The sequence below is a fragment of the Struthio camelus genome, chromosome 4 (assembly GCF_040807025.1).
Source record: "Struthio camelus isolate bStrCam1 chromosome 4, bStrCam1.hap1, whole genome shotgun sequence".
In the NCBI taxonomy this organism is placed as follows: domain Eukaryota; kingdom Metazoa; phylum Chordata; class Aves; order Struthioniformes; family Struthionidae; genus Struthio; species Struthio camelus.
In genome coordinates, this window is record NC_090945.1 from 3,517,592 (window position 1) to 3,537,309 (window position 19,718).

Genomic DNA, 19,718 nt, shown 5'->3' on the forward strand with positions numbered 1-19,718 from the left:
GAAGGGCGTGGGCGCAGCAACCGCGCATGCGCCTTCCCCCGCGGTGCTTCCGACGGGGCGGGGCGGGGCGGGGGAAGGGAGCGGGCCACGGTTCGGCCCTGCGCGAGGCGGCGGTGACGCCTGCTAGGTGTGTGCGCGAGGCGCGCAGGCGCCTCCCCCTCCGTCGGCGGCTCGGTAGTGGTGGCCCGCGCTCTCTTCGCCTCTGTGTCGGCCGCCGCCGCCTGCGGCCTTCCCTACTGCCGCCGCCATGTACGACGCGGACGAAGGTGAGGGCGGGCGGCCGCTCCCGGCCTGAACCGTTATCCTCTTCGGCCGGCCCCGGCGGAGGGGCCAGGAGAGCCGTTGGGCTCGCCCACGGCCTACCAGGGAGGGTGGGAGCAGGAGAACCGTTGGGCTCGTCTACGGCTTACTTGGGGGCGGGGGGGGGGAAGAGCCGTTGGGCTCGGGTCGCGCACTGCCCGCTAGGGGGTGGGGGCGGGAGAGCCGTTGGGCTCGCGCGGAGTCCGCGTTTGGGGCTCGGTGCAGACGGGGGAGCTACCGGCGCCGGCGTGAGGGGCTTCCACAGTCTCCTGCGGCCATGGGCGCTGCCGGGGTGCCCCTCTGCCAGTCGTATGCCGGCCCCGCGTTAGTAGGCAAGTAGAGGTAACGTGGATATCGAAGTCTAACTTGCACGTTATGCTTCCTGGACAGATATGCAATATGATGAAGATGATGATGAAATCACTCCTGACTTGTGGCAAGAAGCATGCTGGATTGTTATTAGGTGACTTTCTAAAATTCACTGTTCTTTACGCTTTGGGTCTTAAAGGTAGTATCTAGTTTGCTAGCAACACGTGATGGAAATGCAAGAATTGTTTCTACTAAATAATATGTTTCGTTACTTTTTGAACAGAAGGGCTTTAAGCAGAAACAGCAAGGTTTTGACTGCTGGCCCTGTATATACACTGTTAGGGATTAAGAAGCCCTACTTACTCTCAGTTCAGCTAGGCTATCTGAACTGAAGTACGAAATTATTTTGATCCCAAATCACGCACATCATCTTGCCCGTTACTCTCGCAGTGCGTGCTGACATTAGGAGATCAATACTTAGCAGTTTGCCATATTAGTGTTTTATTAGTACTACATGAAGGCCCAGGCTCTGCAGCTTCTTGCGCCTCTGAGAGAGTGGAAGGCTGTGTGGAACTAGGCAAAAAGTGTTTCTCTTTGTGTCTTAGAGCAGCAGTTCCCAAACGGAAGGGCGTACCTGCAGCGCTAGACCTGTAGCCTCTCTGGGTAGAGAGTAGGGATGAGAAACCTCGGAGGCAGAAGGAGGTCCTTTCTCTTGTCTGGCAGCCTGGTGATGAGCGTTAAATTTATTCTGAATCAGGTGGGAGGGAACTGGGACAAATCCTTCAGCTGGGGCTAGAGCTCACTCCCAGTAAGGATTTAGGTTGCCCTTTCCTTCCCTTCCTCCTTCCTTTTGTGCAATGGCAGGCTATGCTGACAGGGTGCACTGTGGCAGCGGCACAATAGGCAAGGCTATGTTTCCGTTCTTGGAGAAGCCTGAAGTCACTGATAGGGAGGTAGTTGTTACAAGTTTTCTGCAGAGGTCTTGTAGGTGAAGGAGCAAAAGCTGGAGTAAGTAAGGGTTCCCTGGCTGGCTTCAGGAATGCAGGGTCGTGGGAGGAGAGGAGCTTGCTGGCAGGAGCTAATGCAGTGAACGTGTTTAGATCATCCCATTAGAAGCTAGGCTGCGAGCTTGGCATTCGGGCTTGGATAGCTACAATTGGAGTGTTTTGGTAGGTGAAACAAAGGTTAGACGGAATCCAGAAGCTGCTGGAAGGGGTGAAGCTGGAAATTTCTGTGTGGCTGGAACAGAGGTGATCTGAGCTAAGAAAAGTTCTGAGAACTGTTGTCTTGAATGAGGGGCCTACAATTGTATGCTCTCAGTTTACTGCAGCTTGGGAAATGATCTGCAGCAAAGTAATTTGTCATGTGCATTGTAGAAGATATTAGCTGAAGCTACCTTTACTGAGGTTTTAAGTCATCCTGTTTCACTTCTAATTTGAGATAAACTGTGCATACAGCCATGGCTTAACCAAGAAGGGGCAGCAAGTCTGTCACTTTGTCGTGTCTATGCCTTCAAATACTGAGAGAAAAAATTTAAGTTTTTAACAGTCCTGAGCAGCTGTGTTTGAAACTTGTGCCTCAAGAAAAGTCAATGCTTGTATTTTGATATTGTATTCCAGGACTCCTGAAGGTTTGATAATAAACAAGTCTTGAACTTGTCGATATGTGGAGTACGTGAGTTAACTTAAGAGCTCTTCTTGAATAATATACTTTTTTTTTTTTTAGCTCCTACTTTGATGAGAAAGGCCTAGTCAGGCAGCAGCTGGATTCTTTTGATGAGTTTATTCAGATGTCTGTGCAGAGAATTGTTGAAGATGCTCCACCAATTGATTTGCAAGCTGAAGCCCAGCATGCCACAGGAGAAGTGGAAGAGCCAGTAAGTGGAGACCCTGCAGAGCTATTTTGGTTTTGCAATGCAAAATGATTTTCCTTTATTTAGATGCGTTTTATTCCCTCCCCTCTCAAGAGTCAGAAATAAGTCAGAGGTCTGACACTGCTCCTGGAGTGAATGGGCAGACAGGTGAAATGTCTGGATTCTATGAGGTACACGCCCAAGTTTTCAAGTAGTCAAGCTTACTGCCGAGAAAAACATACAAGAGCATTGTTATCCGTGAATCCCGACTTTCCTCTCCTGTAGAGTTAGTGACTCTTTGAGTTGAGGAATGACCGATTGGCTGCTGTAGTTCATCCTGTCAATTACTGTGTGATACCACTCAAGACTGGGAGCAAGCATCACTGATAGGAATGTGGCAGAACAAGACAGCTAGCCAAAAACAAACCTTATTTTGATGGGATTTTGCATTTTCAATAACTTTATCATGGCAGGAGAAGATTATGGCTAAAATGTTCTCTGCTAGCTTTCTTCATCTAAAGTTAGGCCTGGGTTTTCGAAAGGTGCATTGCTTATCGTCTCCCATTAGCACCGTGTAACAAAGGAGAACAAATTGTCTAAGGTCTGTTCTGTGTGATGGCCCTTGACAAATTGTGTGTACCTTCTCTGTGGGCCACCGTGCCCTCATCTGTATACCCCTTATGGTGTTTTGATCCCCATTGTGCAGGTGCGAAGAGCGATGATCCGATCCCCTACTATCCCTACCTTGCTGCTTCCCTAGTAGAGATTTAAAATAACTTTAACAGCTCAATTTGTTTCACAGTCTGACTGTCCACTTACATTTTTTCTGTAGGCAAACAGAGCCTACAGAATAGCCTACATAGCTATTCTCTATACAGAGAATAGCTAAGATTTCTTTCTGTTTCTTGATTGGACATACAGTTCATAAACTTTTTTCTGACAATAATTCCCCTTGATGGTCCCTCTATTATTCAGTGTATATCATCCCGAGTTCTGCAGGTGTGCGATTTGTAAAAAGACCTTTGCTGTGTGCAGTTAACGTGCACATCACAAGCATGTTCTATGCCTGTGTTCTTCTCAACCAAAATATGGTGTTGAACTTTCTCAAATCAGAGAGCCTAGGTTTCTTATTTTTACCTTATTTTTATTCTTATCTCTTATTTTAAAGTTTTTAGGGTTAGGTCGAGATGCAAGAAAAGGGAAACCTGCTTTTTCCTTTAGGCTCACTTAGAGACAACCTCTTGCCACTTGACTCATTCAAGGAGACTTTTTGATTCTTCTTCCTCTCGCTGCTTCCCAGTCTTGGAATTTGAAGGTGATTTAGGGTGGATTTATAGCACACAGGAAGGCTTAACAACTGTCCTGAGCGACAGGAATTATAGTAAATGTATTTCATTGCTCCCAGTAGAAATTGGGAACTTGGTGCGTCAGACTGGTGCTGCTGGAAATCCAGGAAAAAGGTGTGCATTTGATTAAAAAATGAGAAAATTTTTTGACCTACAAAATGTGTGTCAATGAGTTGGGGAGCAGCTCTGCTACCTACCGTTGTAGGTAGCTGTTCTGTCTGTTGCTTTTTTTTTTTTTTTTTTTTTTGATCAGATAATCTTCAGGTCTTTTTAGATCATTCAAATTTTATTTTGTTTCTTGATCCTGTAGAATCATCCTAGGAGTTGGTTTTACCCAGCTTGCTATGTTTCCAGATTCTGAAAGTGGAAACCCTTCTCCAGTAACAGTTTTGGTTACTAGTAAGAACGAGAGAAGATCCTAAATATAAAAGGCTGGTTATTAGTATTCCTCGTGGATAGCAGCGGAGAGACTTCCATTTCGTCTGAAAGTTGTGTTGATTTCATACATTAATGCAATAATCTATTTAATCTATAGAAGAAACAATACTATCTACCTAAGATGTTAAAAGGGTGGGTTTTTTTGTGGCTCTGTATAGGACAAATTGCATGGAATGGATAATTTGCTCCTTTGCCTGTATTAGTGGGTCTAGATAAAGGGCTGAGTGTGAGGACTTTGAAAGCAGAGTTTTCTAAAGTCTACAACCACCTGCGACGTTACCGTAAGCTGACTTTTTTTGCTCTGTATTAGAGCTTGCTCTGCTAGAGCAAGTGCTGCTTTGGTGCCATGCTAAAGCAGAGTACTTATGGCTCAGATTTGGTAAGCTACCTATGTGGGATTCAGGTTCTGTTCTAGTAATAATTGGCTTCCAAGCAGATACTTAATTGAGGTGGCAACACTGTAGTTTTTTATTTGGGTGAGCTTCTGTTCTGTGAAAGGACACGATGTGAGTTAGGAACTGAAGACGAGGTTTTAAGTCAATGGGTCCTTCGTGTTGCGTACGTGCAGGAGCGATGATTTGCTTATATTTCCACCAAGCTGGATTTTGATTAGTGCAGAAATGCTTTGTGAATAGAGTGGCTCATCTCTAGATTTTGGGCACACAAGCAGGCCAAGCTTGTGCCCAGTTTCCACACCGCTAGTACATCTGGCCTAAGATCATGCATACAAAACACTTGAGCAAAGTTACTATTGTGTAACCGCTTGCTTTCTTTTTAAGTTCTAGGCCCCATGCCAAATACACAAATGCACTTTGATCTGATCAGAGTATTGTTTTAAAACTTACAGGCCTTTTTTTTGAAAGCCAGGCTTTCGGTTTAGGTAGGCTGAATGCTGTGAGTCTCATCACAGTAGGATTCTGAAAGGATGATTGGCTGTTGGAACAAAGTGAAGATCCTGAGAATTGTTCGGTTGCTGAAGGATATCTGTTCTTTTATGCCATTGGTTTTGCTGTAACACCTGAAAGGATTTCTGTGCAACTAAAATAAAGCTACTACATTTGGTATGCTCTATGCAAGGGAGCAAAGATTTACGAAGACCGGCACCCTATCTAGATATGTAAACTGTCTTGTAAGTATTGGAGAAGTTGCAACCTTTTGCACTGCAAAACTGCTAGTGTTAACTAAACCTACATACACAATGAATATCTAAAAAGGGCACATTCTGTTTGTTGTTGTACTCACTGACTTGGCAGATTTTGGGCTTGTTAGCTATTTCATAGGAGAAGACCTACTGAGCATTTTATTTTTCTTCTCTTGCCAAAGGTTTTGACCTGCCAGTTTTTTCTACGTGTTTTTATTAATGATCTGGTTAGAAATCATTGGAAATTTTTAAGTGCTTTTTCAGTGTAGCCGTTTAAAGAGGGATCGCGTCCTTACCATGAGCTGAAGACATGCAGCAAGCACTGGATCTTAACCTTCAGGGCTGCTCTTATACGACCAAAAGCGATGTTTCTTCTATTACAGGTAAACTTTTTCTTGTTTTCCAGCCCCGGTATCTGCTGAAGTTTGAACAAATCTATCTCTCCAAACCAACGCATTGGGAAAGAGATGGTGCACCGTCACCCATGATGCCCAATGAAGCCAGGCTGAGAAACCTCACGTAAGAGAAATCTCTATAGAGGATAAACACGAGGAAAGAAGAGCTCTGTGCATTATAAACTGATAGTCTTTTTCAATTGAGTTATACCTTTAAAACTTAATTACTGCTCTATTTCAATCAGCATGTCTAGTTGTTAAATACAGATGATGATTTGGTAATAATGCTTAATGTTGCCAGTGAGTGCTTGAATAACTCTTTTCATTGTCTTTCTGTGCTGTAGTGAGAGATAATACAATATTATTTTTATTCGGTAGGTATTCAGCCCCTCTGTACGTGGATATAACTAAAACCGTTATTAAAGAAGGGGAAGACCAGTTACAGACACAGCATCAGAAAACTTTTATAGGAAAAATCCCTATTATGTTACGCTCAACATACTGCTTATTGAATGGCTTAACTGACCGTGATCTTTGTGAACTGAATGAATGCCCTCTTGACCCTGGTGGCTACTTTATCATTAATGGATCAGAAAAGGTAAAGAGTAATATCTTGCAGAGTCTTCGTTACAGCTGCTGAAAGTTTTACGTTACATATCGATATGTCTTTTGCCAGGAACACAAGCGCTTTTATCCCAGTGTGCTACATTTACTTCAGATTCTCACACTGTTGTAGAAAGATGAGCTTTTAGTCCTTTGTTAGGACTTCCTTGGGCTATCTTTTGTCCTCCTGGGAGACATATTTCTTTCTACAGTTTTGCAAACTGTTTTGTATTGAATGCCACTAAGTAGTTAGATGTTCTCCTTTCCATTCTCAACACTGTAGAGCAACATTCACTTGAAACCTGCTCATCTGCTGGAGGAAGATAATTCCTCACTGGCAGTCTTTTCCAGGTTATTCACAGCTGCGTAAGCTCATTTTGTGGTAAGAGTGGGTTTATGCTATTCCTTTCTTCCCTTCAAAGCTGCAGACCCACCTTTAGCAAAGCACATCCTCTATATTCCTGTGCCCCATCAATCAAACTGTCATTTCTTTGTAACTGACATCTGAGCAAACCCAGCCAAAAAAGTAGAATTCTATTTTTGTTCTTACCAAAAAGAATCTGGCTTTGACCATTGGGGCTGGCATTTCGATCTTTGTATGGGTAGTGCATTGGCCTTGGAAACAGAGAGACGGGGAAATGCTTTCTTTATCAGTGTTGTGGCTAAAGCTAGCACAAATGTGTCAGCCTAGCTAGCAGTTGTGATAAGTGCATCACAGAGAGTACAGTGTTCCCAGAGACTTTTGTTTCTGGTATTCCATCTTAACTAGGTGTGTTTTGCTTAATACTGTACTTATAAGGTGTAGAGAATAATCTTAAGTGAGTTTGGTGGATTGACTTCATATTGCGTCACTGGCAGTGCCCTTAAAGGAAAGGCACCTGAAGGAATGGAAGAAATACACCGTGCACGTTGCTTTTGGCATACTTTTTTGTCAGTTATTTACTACTGTTCTCGTTTCTAACACAGGTTCTGATTGCTCAGGAGAAAATGGCTACGAACACAGTGTATGTGTTTGCAAAGAAAGATTCAAAATATGCCTACACGGGAGAGTGTAGATCTTGTCTGGAAAATTCCTCTCGACCAACAAGTACTATATGGGTTAGCATGCTGGCCAGAGGTGGGCAGGTATGCCTAAGCAGTAAAACATTCCCTCGCCTTCTCCCCTACCCTGGTGAAAACAGCTAATGCTATGTTTGGCCTTATATTAAAGATTGTTTTAGGAGTGTTTTTTTTTTTTTTACTGTCCTGTCACTTCACGTTATTTCCTTTTGGGATTTTGAGAAGAAATTTTTTTTGATGTGAAGTTGTGAAGAAGGTAAAATTATATGAAAATGTATTTCGGTCATCACAGATCAAGCTTGTCTCTGGGACAAAGACTTTGGTTTAGGAGTTGCAGTTAGGACTCCCTCTGTGGCAGATTGGAGGACGTGGCTAAAGAATGGTTTTAGAATTACCATAAATGAGTTTTTTGGAAAATCCAAGCAAACCACTTGTTTTTTGACAGAGGACAAGAATACGAGTAGGGACGCTGTCTTTGCTGAGGGCCAAGTTAGCATTTAGATGTGTTTTGCAGACCGCGTATTAACTCATGGTTAGCATCTTAAAACTATGGCACCTGTCAAGGTCCAGGCACTGTGCAGTGGTTTCCCCATGCCAGAGTAGTCTTGTGAGGGGAAATAAGTGCTATTCATAACATATGCAGAGGGTCTCTGAACCCATTTACCGGTACTGGTGTTTGGATCTTCCCAAGTGTGTTCAAAGAGTAACTTCACCAGAAGCCTTAAACCGCTTAGAGTGCCCCAGCCATCAGGCATGAGAATGGTTGTTTCGCTGTATCTCACCACATAATTAATGCAAGTTACTTGCTGAGGAAGAAAGAGCAGCTGCTGGAATAATCATGGGAATAGAGAGTCTCAGACAGTGAATTAGAAAAGCTTGACTTATTTAGGCTGTCAAAAGGCAATCTGAAGGCGGAGAGGATTGCTGTCTATAAATATGTGGGGGGAGGACAGTGATGTGTACTGGTGAATGAAAGGTATTATTTAATTTTTTTGTGTCAAGGGAAAAAACCTTCAAGTTTTTGTAGACTTAAAGGTGGAAACATTAAGGGAAAAACAATGACTGCTGGCCTAAGGTTTCTGAACAGCCCGTTGGCCTGCTGTGAAGTCATGGTTTCCCATAGTACTTAAATCAGTGCATTTGTAATGTATCATTTAAGTCCAGAAAGAGATTTTTGTTTAAAGGTAAAATCATTTCAGACTAACGTATTTTTTTTCCCCATCTTTTAGGGTGCAAAGAAGAGCGCTATTGGCCAGCGCATTGTAGCAACTTTACCGTATATCAAACAAGAAGTGCCCATCATAATTGTCTTTCGTGCACTAGGCTTTGTGTCCGACAGGGACATTTTAGAGCACATCATTTATGATTTTGAAGATCCAGAAATGATGGAAATGGTAATAAATGGACATGACTTATTTCCTAGCTCAGCATTAGGTGATGTCTAGGTGTGACAAATTTTACAGTATTTAAAGCATTTTCTTCCTTTCCCAATTGTAATTTCTCTCTTCGTTATTTTTGTGGGTTGTATATTAGAAGTGACAAAAGCTCTCTGCCTAAACCCGTTCTAATAGGTGCTTTAAGTGAACAAAGTGCAGTGGAAATTTTAAAGGGGCTAATCAGTATTTGGAGAGGTAGAGTTTTATCCTGCTCCCGTTGATTTTACTTTTAAAAATCCCTATTTAAGTTTGAGGCAGCAACAGGCCAAGAAGGTACTTGAATCAGAGCTGTCTTCTGAAGCGTAAACAAATGTTTTGTGTGCATCCTGCTGTGCTTCATTAATGTTTTCTGCTGCTTTGGAAAGAGCTACTATATTAAAGTCAGAAACTGTTGTTAGAATTGGATCAGTACTTAGCAGTTCCCCCCTCAAAATTGTCAACAAACCTCTGTGTAGTTTTCTTCAACCCCAAAAGGCAGGGATTGCTTCAGGATTTTGCTGTATTTTGTGCATTAGGTCAAACCTTCTTTGGATGAAGCATTTGTCATCCAGGAACAAAATGTTGCTCTGAACTTCATTGGATCAAGAGGTGCAAAGCCAGGTGTTACCAAAGAGAAAAGAATCAAGTATGCTAAAGAAGTCTTGCAGAAAGAAATGCTCCCACATGTTGGTGTCAGTGACTTCTGTGAGACCAAAAAGGCCTATTTTCTTGGGTACGTTGTTTTTTTCTTAGGCGCGCTGTCACACGTCTGCAAACGGACACTAAATACAAATTATTTCATAGTTTAGCTGCTTATTGAAGTATATGATTGGTAAAAACAAACAGTGAATATGAGTTTTCTTTTAACTACAGTCTCTGGATGCTCAGTGATAAATCCTAGGGCACTTGCATGTTTTCCCAGCTGAGAAAAGGCAAATGATGATAACAATAGCAAAAAACTAAAAACAGCCCCTCCACGCACCATGAATCTTACTTTGGATGTAATGATCGTGACAGAGTACTTTTCTTGACATCGCATTGCACGAGCAGCAGCACGTTCGTAGTGGTTGATAACTATCGACAACATGTGTGTAACGTAGTCGCTCTTAAAAGCTGTTAGCATGTCCCTGTGATCGCTGCTTATTGGTAGGCAGATGAAATATAGCATCAAGAGACCTATCACTTTACACCTAATTCCACCTATTACTTTTGATACACATCTCGTCCACTTTCCCACTAGTTTAAATATAGCCCATCTTACTCGATGGGACAGACATAGCAGAAGGCCAAGGTGCATTGCTGTCGTGATGCAAGTATTAACTTCACTTGTGGTTATCTGAACTTGCAGTGGGTATTTCAGCTTCAAGGATTTGTGTGCTGAAGAGGTCTGTTAGAACAGCAGCAAACACTTGATTTGATCTAGAATTGACAACATTTGTGAAACAGTTTTACTGGTGTACCTTATAAAGCATGTAATTTTTGTCATGAATGTCAGCCCATGATTTAAAATATAAACTCATCTTATTTGATTAGGTATATGGTTCATAGACTGTTGCTGGCAGCCCTGGGAAGAAGAGAGCTTGATGACAGAGATCATTATGGCAACAAAAGACTGGATCTTGCTGGGCCACTGTTAGCTTTCCTGTTCCGAGGGTAAATAAAATAGATACACATGTTTTGGAGATACTTAATGGGAGCTGCGTGGCAAATTCTGTGCTTCTAGATAAATCAGACTGCTCTGTCATGTCCGACAGCCGGTCTCGGGCAACACAGCCTGTGTTTGATTATGGCTTTGTGGAGCGGGGGGTGGATTTCCTTTAATAGTAGGTGATTAATATCAGCTTACGTTTTGAAGCATAAGAGGTTGATACCTTGCAATGTAACTCAGTCCAGCCCTTATGCGCGTTCACAAACAGATGAGTTGTTTTTTCTCTCTAGTTGTAAATTCTTCTTGTTTAGGAGGCCAGTGACATTTTTTCCAGGTAGTGCTAGATAGGCTGAATTGCTACAGTACTGTTTAATCATGTTTCTGGGCATCTTCTTTTACAGAATGTTTAAGAATTTGCTGAAGGAAGTGAGGATATATGCACAAAAGTTTATTGACAGAGGGAAAGATTTCAACTTGGAACTGGCAATTAAAACAAGAATTATTTCAGATGGTTTGAAGTATTCATTGGCAACTGGAAACTGGGGTGATCAGAAGAAAGCTCATCAGGCCAGAGCAGGAGTATCTCAGGTAAAACAGCTGAATACGGCGTGACAGGATTTGTCAGGTTTACCTAGGAATAAAGTTATATCGTGGAAGAGTTTAACATTGCAGCCAAGGGCCACTGCTGTACCTTAAATAGAACTTTCCTTTGAATGAAATTTCCATACCTGAAACAGGTGAGGATCCAAATAGCTGAAAGAGGTGGTTTTTTGTGGGTTTGCTTGTTTTGTTTTTAACTGTTGTGTTCTCTGCAGGGTAGTTGGTGTTACTCTGTAATGGCTCCTTTTTGTGTTAGAGCATATTCTTGTGTGTCTGGTCAAGTCTCAGGGAATATTCAGGGAGGATGGATTTCTTTCCTTTAATTACTTCCAGTGTTCCACACCAGGCTAAAAAACTTGAGTAGCACCTTGTAATGTTACAGGTATGTGTTCCGTAGCTGATGAGGAGGAGCACTGACTTCATTGGCCCAGAGCAGTGCTTAGTTGAGCCTGTTTCTCATAGCGAGAGGTTTTTGAATGCCAGCTCATTTTGTTTTCTGGGGCCTCTGAGAGATTTGGGAAAAGCAAAGTGAGGAAAGAGGGGAGATGGTAGCTGTCTCTAGATGGCTTGTTTTCTGTGTGTATGTAAGGGTGTCTTTTTTTTTTTTAATAAGTTCTCACCATTAAGGCTGTAAAATTAAATTTTCTTAAATTTCTGAGAAGCCTTGAGCAGGCTCTGAAAAGATGATACAAATTTTGATTTGCTCCTAATGACCAAGTCTGCAATTGAAAAGATCTCTCAGTATCACTGTGCTGGCAAGCCCTCCTGGTGAAAATAGAGCCTAAAGAGTATTTTTGCAAGTATCACTTATTTCTGTTATCTGATCAGAATAAGATATATTAGCAAAAAACACCTCTCTGCTTGGGTAACTGCATTGGTTCTGGTGCTTGCCATGATATAAGACTTCTCTTAAAGCAAACCAAACCAAACCAAAACAAAAAAACTTGATACTCCTAAGCAGTGTTGTAATGGCAGAAGCTTTTAAGGGTAGAATTAGCCTAAGATCTGGGGAGGTGAATTGGTGAAAAGTGTAGATAACAAAAATCAGAGGTATTTTAGTTCTTTTCAGAAACATTAATTTCTTGGGGTGTTGATCCTTTCCTCTAATGTAATACAATACCTATTAGAACACCACAGCTAGGAAGCTCTCGCTAACTGAAGTCATTACTACTTGCAGGTGTTAAACCGTCTGACTTTTGCATCTACTCTGTCCCATCTGAGACGCCTGAATTCTCCAATTGGTAGAGATGGTAAACTAGCAAAGCCCAGACAGTTGCACAATACACTGTGGGGAATGGTTTGCCCTGCTGAGACTCCAGAGGTAATTAAAGTAATATTTACATTGCTACTTATTCATTCCTAAATTTATCTGGTTGGCACTTTACAGCCATAGTGCTTGCAATGATCACTTGCATTGTATTTGAAATACTGATGTGAGTATTAGCTTTATTGCTAACTGTAGTCAAATGGTAGAAATTAGTAGAGTAAATAGCATGTTTTATATCTGATCTCTTGGGGACTTGAAGTTTAAGTGCTTGTCGTCTTGGAGGATCTGTTGGTTTGGAAATACAGAATTATTTTATGTTTCTGTTAGGGTCATGCAGTTGGACTTGTGAAGAACTTAGCCTTGATGGCTTACATTTCTGTGGGGTCTCAGCCATCCCCAATCTTGGAATTCTTGGAAGAATGGAGTATGGAAAACCTAGAAGAAATATCTCCAGCAGCAATAGCTGAGTATGTGCAAATGAAATTGTCTAAATGGACTTTTGAGGTTTTTTTCCTTTATCCTGCAGATGTTTCAAGTATTTTTTTTTTTTCTAGTGCTACCAAGATTTTTGTTAATGGCTGCTGGGTGGGAATACACAAAGATCCAGAACAACTTATGAATACACTAAGAAAACTGCGTCGTCAGATGGACATCATTGTGTCAGAGGTATAACTCCTACAGCTAGACTTTAGATACCCCTTTAAATGAGGGAGGATAATGGACTGAGACTACTTTGCAAGCTCCAAATTGCAAGACTCTTTCTGAACGTACTTCCTGTTGCTTTTTTAAAAAGTCCAGTTGCAAAATGCTCTTACTAAAACAGTCTCTTGAAATACTTCTGTTTATAGGAGTGTGATAAATTTTCTGTGCTACTGACTTCTGTAAGGTCTTTGGTTTAGGGAACTTCTTTGTCTTATTTTGAATGCCACAGTTCTGAGTCGAGGCTGTGGCTCTACTCCCTGGGTACTCACTGCTTACTCCTACAGGTCTCAATGATTAGGGATATTCGGGAGCGAGAAATCCGCATCTATACAGATGCAGGCAGAATTTGTCGACCCCTTTTAATTGTGGAAAAACAGAAGTTGCTGTTGAAAAAAAGGCATATTGACCAACTGAAGGAGCGAGAGTATAACAATTACAGGTGAGGTGTTTTCCTGAAATTCAACTGAACGTCTAGGTTTTCATGCTGGAAACCGCGAGTTCCCTCAGATTTGAAGTGAGAAATGTTTAAAGCTTTGTGCAGCACAAAGATACTCTCTCTGCCTGGTAACGTAATTCATTATATATAAGTGTGTGTGTGTGTGTATATGCGTATTTTATCATGCTGTGGCAATAGTAGTAATAATAAGGCAGAGCAGTTCTTGTTCTTGATAGTGCTGAAGAGACCTGTTTTATGTGTTAGTTGAGTATTTCAAACATTGGTTGTTTAGTTGGCAGGATCTTGTGGCCAGTGGGGTAGTGGAGTATATTGATACCCTGGAAGAAGAGACTGTGATGCTGGCAATGACTCCAGATGACTTGCAAGAGAAAGGTGTTGCATACTGTTCAACGTACACACACTGTGAGATTCACCCATCTATGATCCTGGGAGTATGTGCATCTATTATCCCTTTTCCTGATCACAACCAGGTTAGTAGCATCACTTCTGATGTTCTGGTTTTAAGGTTGCTAGAAAACCCACAGCTATATGTGTAAAGAGCTTGATGTGTATGTGCACATCTATATATATATATATATATATATCTAAATGTAAATATATATAAATGACCTAGACGAAGGGATAGAGTGCCTCCTCAGCAAGTTTTGCTGATGAACCAAAACCAGAGGGCTGTGCTGCCATTAAGAAGGATCTCAACAGGCTGGAGAGCTGGGCAGAGAAAAGATCAATAGCAGGAAGTGCAGAGTCCTGCACCTAGGGAGGGATGACCCCATGCAGCAGGATAGGCTGGGGGCTGACCTGCTGGAAAGCAGCTCTGCAGAGAAGGACCTGGCAGTCCTGGTGGACAAGTTGACCACGAGATAGCAATGTGCCCTTGCGGCAAAGGCAGCCAACGGTATGCTGGGCTGCATCAGGAGGAGCGTTGCCAGTAGGGTGAGGGAGGTGATCCATGTCCTCTACTCAGCCCTGGTGAGGCCGCCCCTGGAGTGCTGTGTCCAGTTCGGGGCTCCCCAGTACAAGAGAGACATGGAGTTCCTGGAGAGAGTCCAGCGGAGGGCTACTAAGATGACGAAGGGACTGGAGCACCTCTCCTATGAGGAAAGGCTGAGAGAGCAGGGGCTGTTCAGTCTGGAGAAGAGAAGACTGAGGGGGAGATCTGAAAAGGGAGGCTGTGACGAGGATGGGGCCAGACTCTCTTTTTAGCGGTGCCAGGCAGTAGGATGAGGGGCAGTGGGCACAAATGAAAACACAGGAAGTTATATCTGAACATAAGGGAAAACTTTTTTTACTGACAAGGTAGCAGGGCCCTGGAACAGGTTGCCCAGAGAGGTTGTGGAGCCTCTATCCTTGGCGATATTCAAAAGCCATCTGAGCAGGGTGCTGGGCAACATGCTTTCAGAGACCCTGCTTGAGCAGGGGGGTTGGACTAGATGGTCTCCAGAGGTTCCTTCCAACACGCACGCATCATTCTTTTTTTGTCTGTCTAGTCTCCTAGGAACACATACCAATCTGCTATGGGTAAACAGGCTATGGGAGTTTACATTACAAACTTTCACGTTCGTATGGATACACTGGCACATGTGCTGTATTATCCTCAGAAGCCCCTTGTAACAACACGTTCTATGGAGTACTTGCGATTTAGAGAGTTACCAGCAGGTATGTTGTCAGTAAATGTTTATTAAATAAAAAATATTACTGTTGTGTTTAAACTAAGCTAAAAATGTCATGTGTGTATCTTACCTAAATGTTTAGCAAATTTATTTAATTTTTAAATGAATGATAAGTTAGCATTTTAACTCAGAGCTTGATGCCTAGACTGCAAAACACATTACTAGTGTTGCAGGTCAGACTATCCATGCAGTCTGCTAACATCTAACTGAAAAGTGCATTTTCTGCATTGGTATTTACTAGGTTTTCCACAAGGGGTCGTTCTTGTCCTGATGAAACCTCTAATCTCTTTTCTCCCCATAACTGCATTTACTGATTAGGTGCATGGTTTTCACATGCAATTTATGGAGATTTTATCTAATAAAGGATAGATTGGCCTCAACGTAGAGAATACAGCTTATTTTGAGTTATAAGTAACGCCTGTCTGGTATGCGTGCATCTTTTCAAAGTATTTGCTCTGCATATTATAGGTATCAACTCCATTGTAGCCATCGCATCGTACACAGGCTATAACCAGGAAGACTCTGTCATCATGAACCGTTCTGCTGTAGATAGAGGCTTTTTCAGGTGTGTTATTTTGAAGAGTTTGAAAAAACAAACAAAACCCCCCAGTATCGTAAGTTGTCCAGAGGCTTGAGAAAAGCTCATCTTACACCTGAAGACACTTCTCAGTATGAACAGATTTAGAGAATAGTGTTTAAAAAAAAAAGGGGGGGGGTGGAGAAGGGAACAACAGCACAATGAAAACGGTGAATGTTGTCGTGTTTACTCTGTTAAATGTTGTTTGTATGGTGGTTAAATGGAAAAATATTTGGATTCTTTGCTGCCTGAGTTGCCGGTTGTATGAACTTCTTGATGGCAGCATTGCAGCTTTGTAATCTAGTCTCATCTTTAGTAGCATGACAATTGCTACCTGTGAGGATTGGCATGTTCCTCTCCTTAATGTTGTAACTGCTATTGGGACAACTGGCAACTGATGCAATTTTGTGCATTATTGCTTTTGCTGCTCTCTAGATGAAAATGAGGTAACTGTATAATGTATTGGTCATGGGGTTTCCACTTCTGTTCACTTTTTGCCTGAGGTGAACCTAAAAGGTGGATGCTTGGTGCATTGCATCTACTATCTCCTAATGCAGAATAAGATGAGACTGTTAGATTTTACGGCTCAGGTGAGAAACTTTTATGGAACTCCCACGTTCACAGAAGTGTTTAAATGTGTTTTCCACTGTAGCTCAGTTGTGCTGAGAGCGGAGCTTGGAGGTAGCAGTAGAAGCCTAAAAATGCTTGCAAAATGTCAGGTAGAAGGGGGAAAAAAAAAAAAACCCTCAGTATTAGAATGATGAGACAAAGATGCGAGCAATCCGTAGGAATAAGAACTACGATTGAGCAGTCGTGCAGATCTGAAGGTCTCTGCAACTCATCGATTACTAGTATGTTATCTATAGGTATTTTGGCAGTATCTGAAAAGTGACCATTAAAGTGCCACCTGAAACTGTGTTTTTTCCTTAGTGACAGTCAGATTAACAGGACTTTAGAATAAAGGTTGTGTGCCATGTGAATGTTATGAGCTTTGCTTGTCATTAATAACAGTAGCCATAGTATGTGGCAAAATGTGGCTATAATGAAATAGGGATGTACAGGTTGAGGAAGAACCTGAGGTTGATGCTGGTCTCATAGCAGAAAGCTTTTTAACTTTGTTTCAGATCTGTGTTCTATCGCTCATACAAAGAGCAAGAGTCCAAAAAAGGGTATGACCAAGAGGAAGTTTTTGAAAAGCCTACCCGTGAAACTTGCCAAGGTGAGGTGTAGTAGTATATGAAGACCGAGTTTGTTAATTAAATTTTTCTGTGCAAGGTTGTTAATGTTGAGCCAATTTTATTTATTTATTTATTTATTTATTTTGGTGAGACATAGTAGCAGAAATGTCTATATTAATAGCAAAATGCTTTGGCTGAGATGTTCATTTAGAATGCTCTTTGGACATTTTAGCACTAGGCTAAAGTTGCAAGCATGCTTGCTGAATTTCTACAAGACGTCAAAGTCAGCGTGTTGAAAATTTTGGGACTCTGTTTTCTTTCCTTCCCCAGGCATGAGACATGCTATCTATGACAAACTTGATGATGATGGTTTGATAGCGCCTGGGGTACGTGTGTCCGGGGATGATGTCATTATTGGCAAAACGGTAACTCTGCCAGAAAACGAAGATGAACTGGAAAGCACTAACAGACGTTTCACAAAGAGAGACTGCAGCACTTTTCTGCGAACTAGTGAGACTGGTATTGTAGATCAGGTCATGGTAACCCTTAACCAGGAAGGATACAAGTTCTGCAAAATTAGGGTGAGCACTGACATATGTGAATTTTTTGCTTAATCCTTTTTCTTCAGGACTTGAGTTATCCATTGAATGTTTACCTATGGCTTTCAGGTGCGCTCTGTAAGAATCCCACAAATTGGAGATAAATTTGCCAGCAGACATGGTCAGAAGGGAACCTGTGGAATCCAGTACAGGCAAGAGGTAATTTTGTTTGTTTGTTTGTTTTGTGTTTTTCCCCTCCTTCTCTGAACGCTTTACTTCACCTTAAGTGACTTGTCTGGAAAACTACTAGAGTGTCATTTATTGATTTAAATTTAGCTAGAACATGTTTAGAAAGGGACACAACTTCTCCTTATCTTACTAGAGTGACCCTGAAACGCTTGAAAATATTTAATGTGAATCCATGGAACTGCTTTTCTTAAAACTGGCGTTCTGGGAAGTACTGACCGTCTCTCTTCCTGCTCTAGGATATGCCATTCACCTGTGAAGGCATCACACCTGATATAATCATCAATCCCCATGCCATCCCTTCCCGCATGACCATTGGTCACTTGATTGAATGTCTTCAGGGGAAGGTAAAAAGAATGACTTCTGCTACATGTCTGAGAATTAAAACAGTTTTGTTTCTTTTAAGATGCTACTCTCTGGTATTTGTTAATCTACTCAAAAGTGACAATTTTTCCCCATCTACTTGATAGCAAAAGCAAATTTATTGAGGAGGACCTACAGTCCTGTGAGTTTTGTCCAGTAAGTCTGATTACAGTGTACTCTGTAATCAGTTGTTTTCATTTTTTCCGAATATTCCCTGTCACTTAAGAAAAGGAGTAGCAGAATTGTTGATACTGTGCATTTTTGATAGTCTCAGCTGTAAAATTGCGTAGCTGATAAAGCAAGATGGGCTACCGTCTTGGGCATGAAGTCTTAAGTTCTGGTATTAAGAGTTAAAACTGTTTGATCAGCCAGCCTTTCAGAATTCTGACAGGCTTTTGCGATTTTTCTCTCTGTAGGTATCGGCAAACAAGGGAGAAATTGGTGATGCTACGCCTTTTAATGATGCTGTCAATGTGCAGAAGATTTCCAATCTTTTATCAGATTATGGCTATCATCTAAGAGGAAATGAGGTATAACCAAAATGTCCATTCGTGGTATGGTAATATACGCTTTATTATGGACAGTAAGGCTTTTGACTCAGTGACTACATTGACTCGTTCAGGTTCTCTACAATGGATTTACTGGCCGAAAAATCACATCACAGATTTTCATCGGTCCTACATATTATCAGCGGTTGAAGCACATGGTAGATGACAAAATTCATTCTCGTGCAAGAGGGCCAATCCAGATCCTTAACAGACAGCCCATGGAAGGTAGATCTCGGTAAGAATGTTTATTGATTTCTATGCAGGGTGGTTTTTTTTCCTTTTGAGTTTTGATCCTAAAAATTAGCTGCCTCAGCTGTGCATCTAGAACTTAAGTGGTTTACCCTGATTAGCTATCTGTTTTGGTGTGTTTGGCTTAAGATGAGTACAGCCCGATTTAATCATTTACATCATTTTGCTGTGGGGTTGTGCTGTGGCTGTTAGCTGTCTGACATTTGCTTTAGAAATGCTCAGCCATATGACTGTAGCAACTATAAATGGTTGTGGTAGTATTCTCCCTAAGAGTTTTATTCTGAGGAGTTAGAGAAAAATTAATGCTAAGCTTTATTCCTGACTTGTAATACTGCCAATGGCAGTATTGCCAAGTTACTTGTCCCAGCAACAAGCACTGATGTATTTTGCCAGTGAACTCAAAAGGTCTTTTTTTTGCTTCCTCCTCAGCGATGGTGGCCTTCGTTTTGGAGAAATGGAACGAGATTGCCAGATTGCTCATGGAGCAGCCCAGTTCTTGAGAGAGAGATTGTTTGAAGCTTCAGACCCATACCAAGTCCATGTCTGTAACCTCTGTGGAATCATGGCAATTGCAAACACAAGGACTCACACCTATGAATGCCGGGGATGCCGTAATAAAACTCAGGTAGGTGCGAGTTTCATCAGCCAGTGTTTCTCTCTGTGGGTAAGAGGAAATGTCATGCAGGTGAACAGGACGATGGGGAAGCAGATGGTTAAAGAAACAGCAGAAAAATTGCCAGGTTAACTTCATAAGTACAAATGTTTAAGTGTTTATTATAGTGTCCTAGTTCACTCAGAAATTTCTTTGTTAGTTTG

General features: G+C 41.8%; 1 protein-coding gene across 2 annotated transcripts in view; it reads left to right on the top strand.

The window, feature by feature from the left end:
* POLR2B (RNA polymerase II subunit B) overlaps window positions 1-19,718 on the top strand; it is a 20,684-nt gene continuing 966 nt past the window's right edge. The window contains exons 1-24 of one of the 2 annotated variants that reach the window (XM_068941111.1): window positions 1-266; window positions 691-763; window positions 2,335-2,485; window positions 5,793-5,905; window positions 6,160-6,379; window positions 7,351-7,509; window positions 8,673-8,837; window positions 9,395-9,591; window positions 10,392-10,511; window positions 10,908-11,094; window positions 12,284-12,427; window positions 12,701-12,840; window positions 12,928-13,039; window positions 13,360-13,514; window positions 13,804-14,002; window positions 15,020-15,188; window positions 15,671-15,767; window positions 16,904-16,998; window positions 17,288-17,538; window positions 17,626-17,715; window positions 17,982-18,089; window positions 18,522-18,635; window positions 18,728-18,888; window positions 19,332-19,527. In XM_068941111.1, the coding sequence (XP_068797212.1) occupies window positions 248-266; window positions 691-763; window positions 2,335-2,485; window positions 5,793-5,905; window positions 6,160-6,379; window positions 7,351-7,509; window positions 8,673-8,837; window positions 9,395-9,591; window positions 10,392-10,511; window positions 10,908-11,094; window positions 12,284-12,427; window positions 12,701-12,840; window positions 12,928-13,039; window positions 13,360-13,514; window positions 13,804-14,002; window positions 15,020-15,188; window positions 15,671-15,767; window positions 16,904-16,998; window positions 17,288-17,538; window positions 17,626-17,715; window positions 17,982-18,089; window positions 18,522-18,635; window positions 18,728-18,888; window positions 19,332-19,527 (3,435 nt within the window). In that variant the 5' untranslated portion in view covers window positions 1-247. Of the gene's footprint in view, window positions 267-690; window positions 764-2,334; window positions 2,486-5,792; window positions 5,906-6,159; window positions 6,380-7,350; window positions 7,510-8,672; window positions 8,838-9,394; window positions 9,592-10,391; window positions 10,512-10,907; window positions 11,095-12,283; window positions 12,428-12,700; window positions 12,841-12,927; window positions 13,040-13,359; window positions 13,515-13,803; window positions 14,003-15,019; window positions 15,189-15,670; window positions 15,768-16,903; window positions 16,999-17,287; window positions 17,539-17,625; window positions 17,716-17,981; window positions 18,090-18,521; window positions 18,636-18,727; window positions 18,889-19,331; window positions 19,648-19,718 lie in introns of those variants that run through there. The other variant, XM_068941109.1, reaches the window with a different exon arrangement.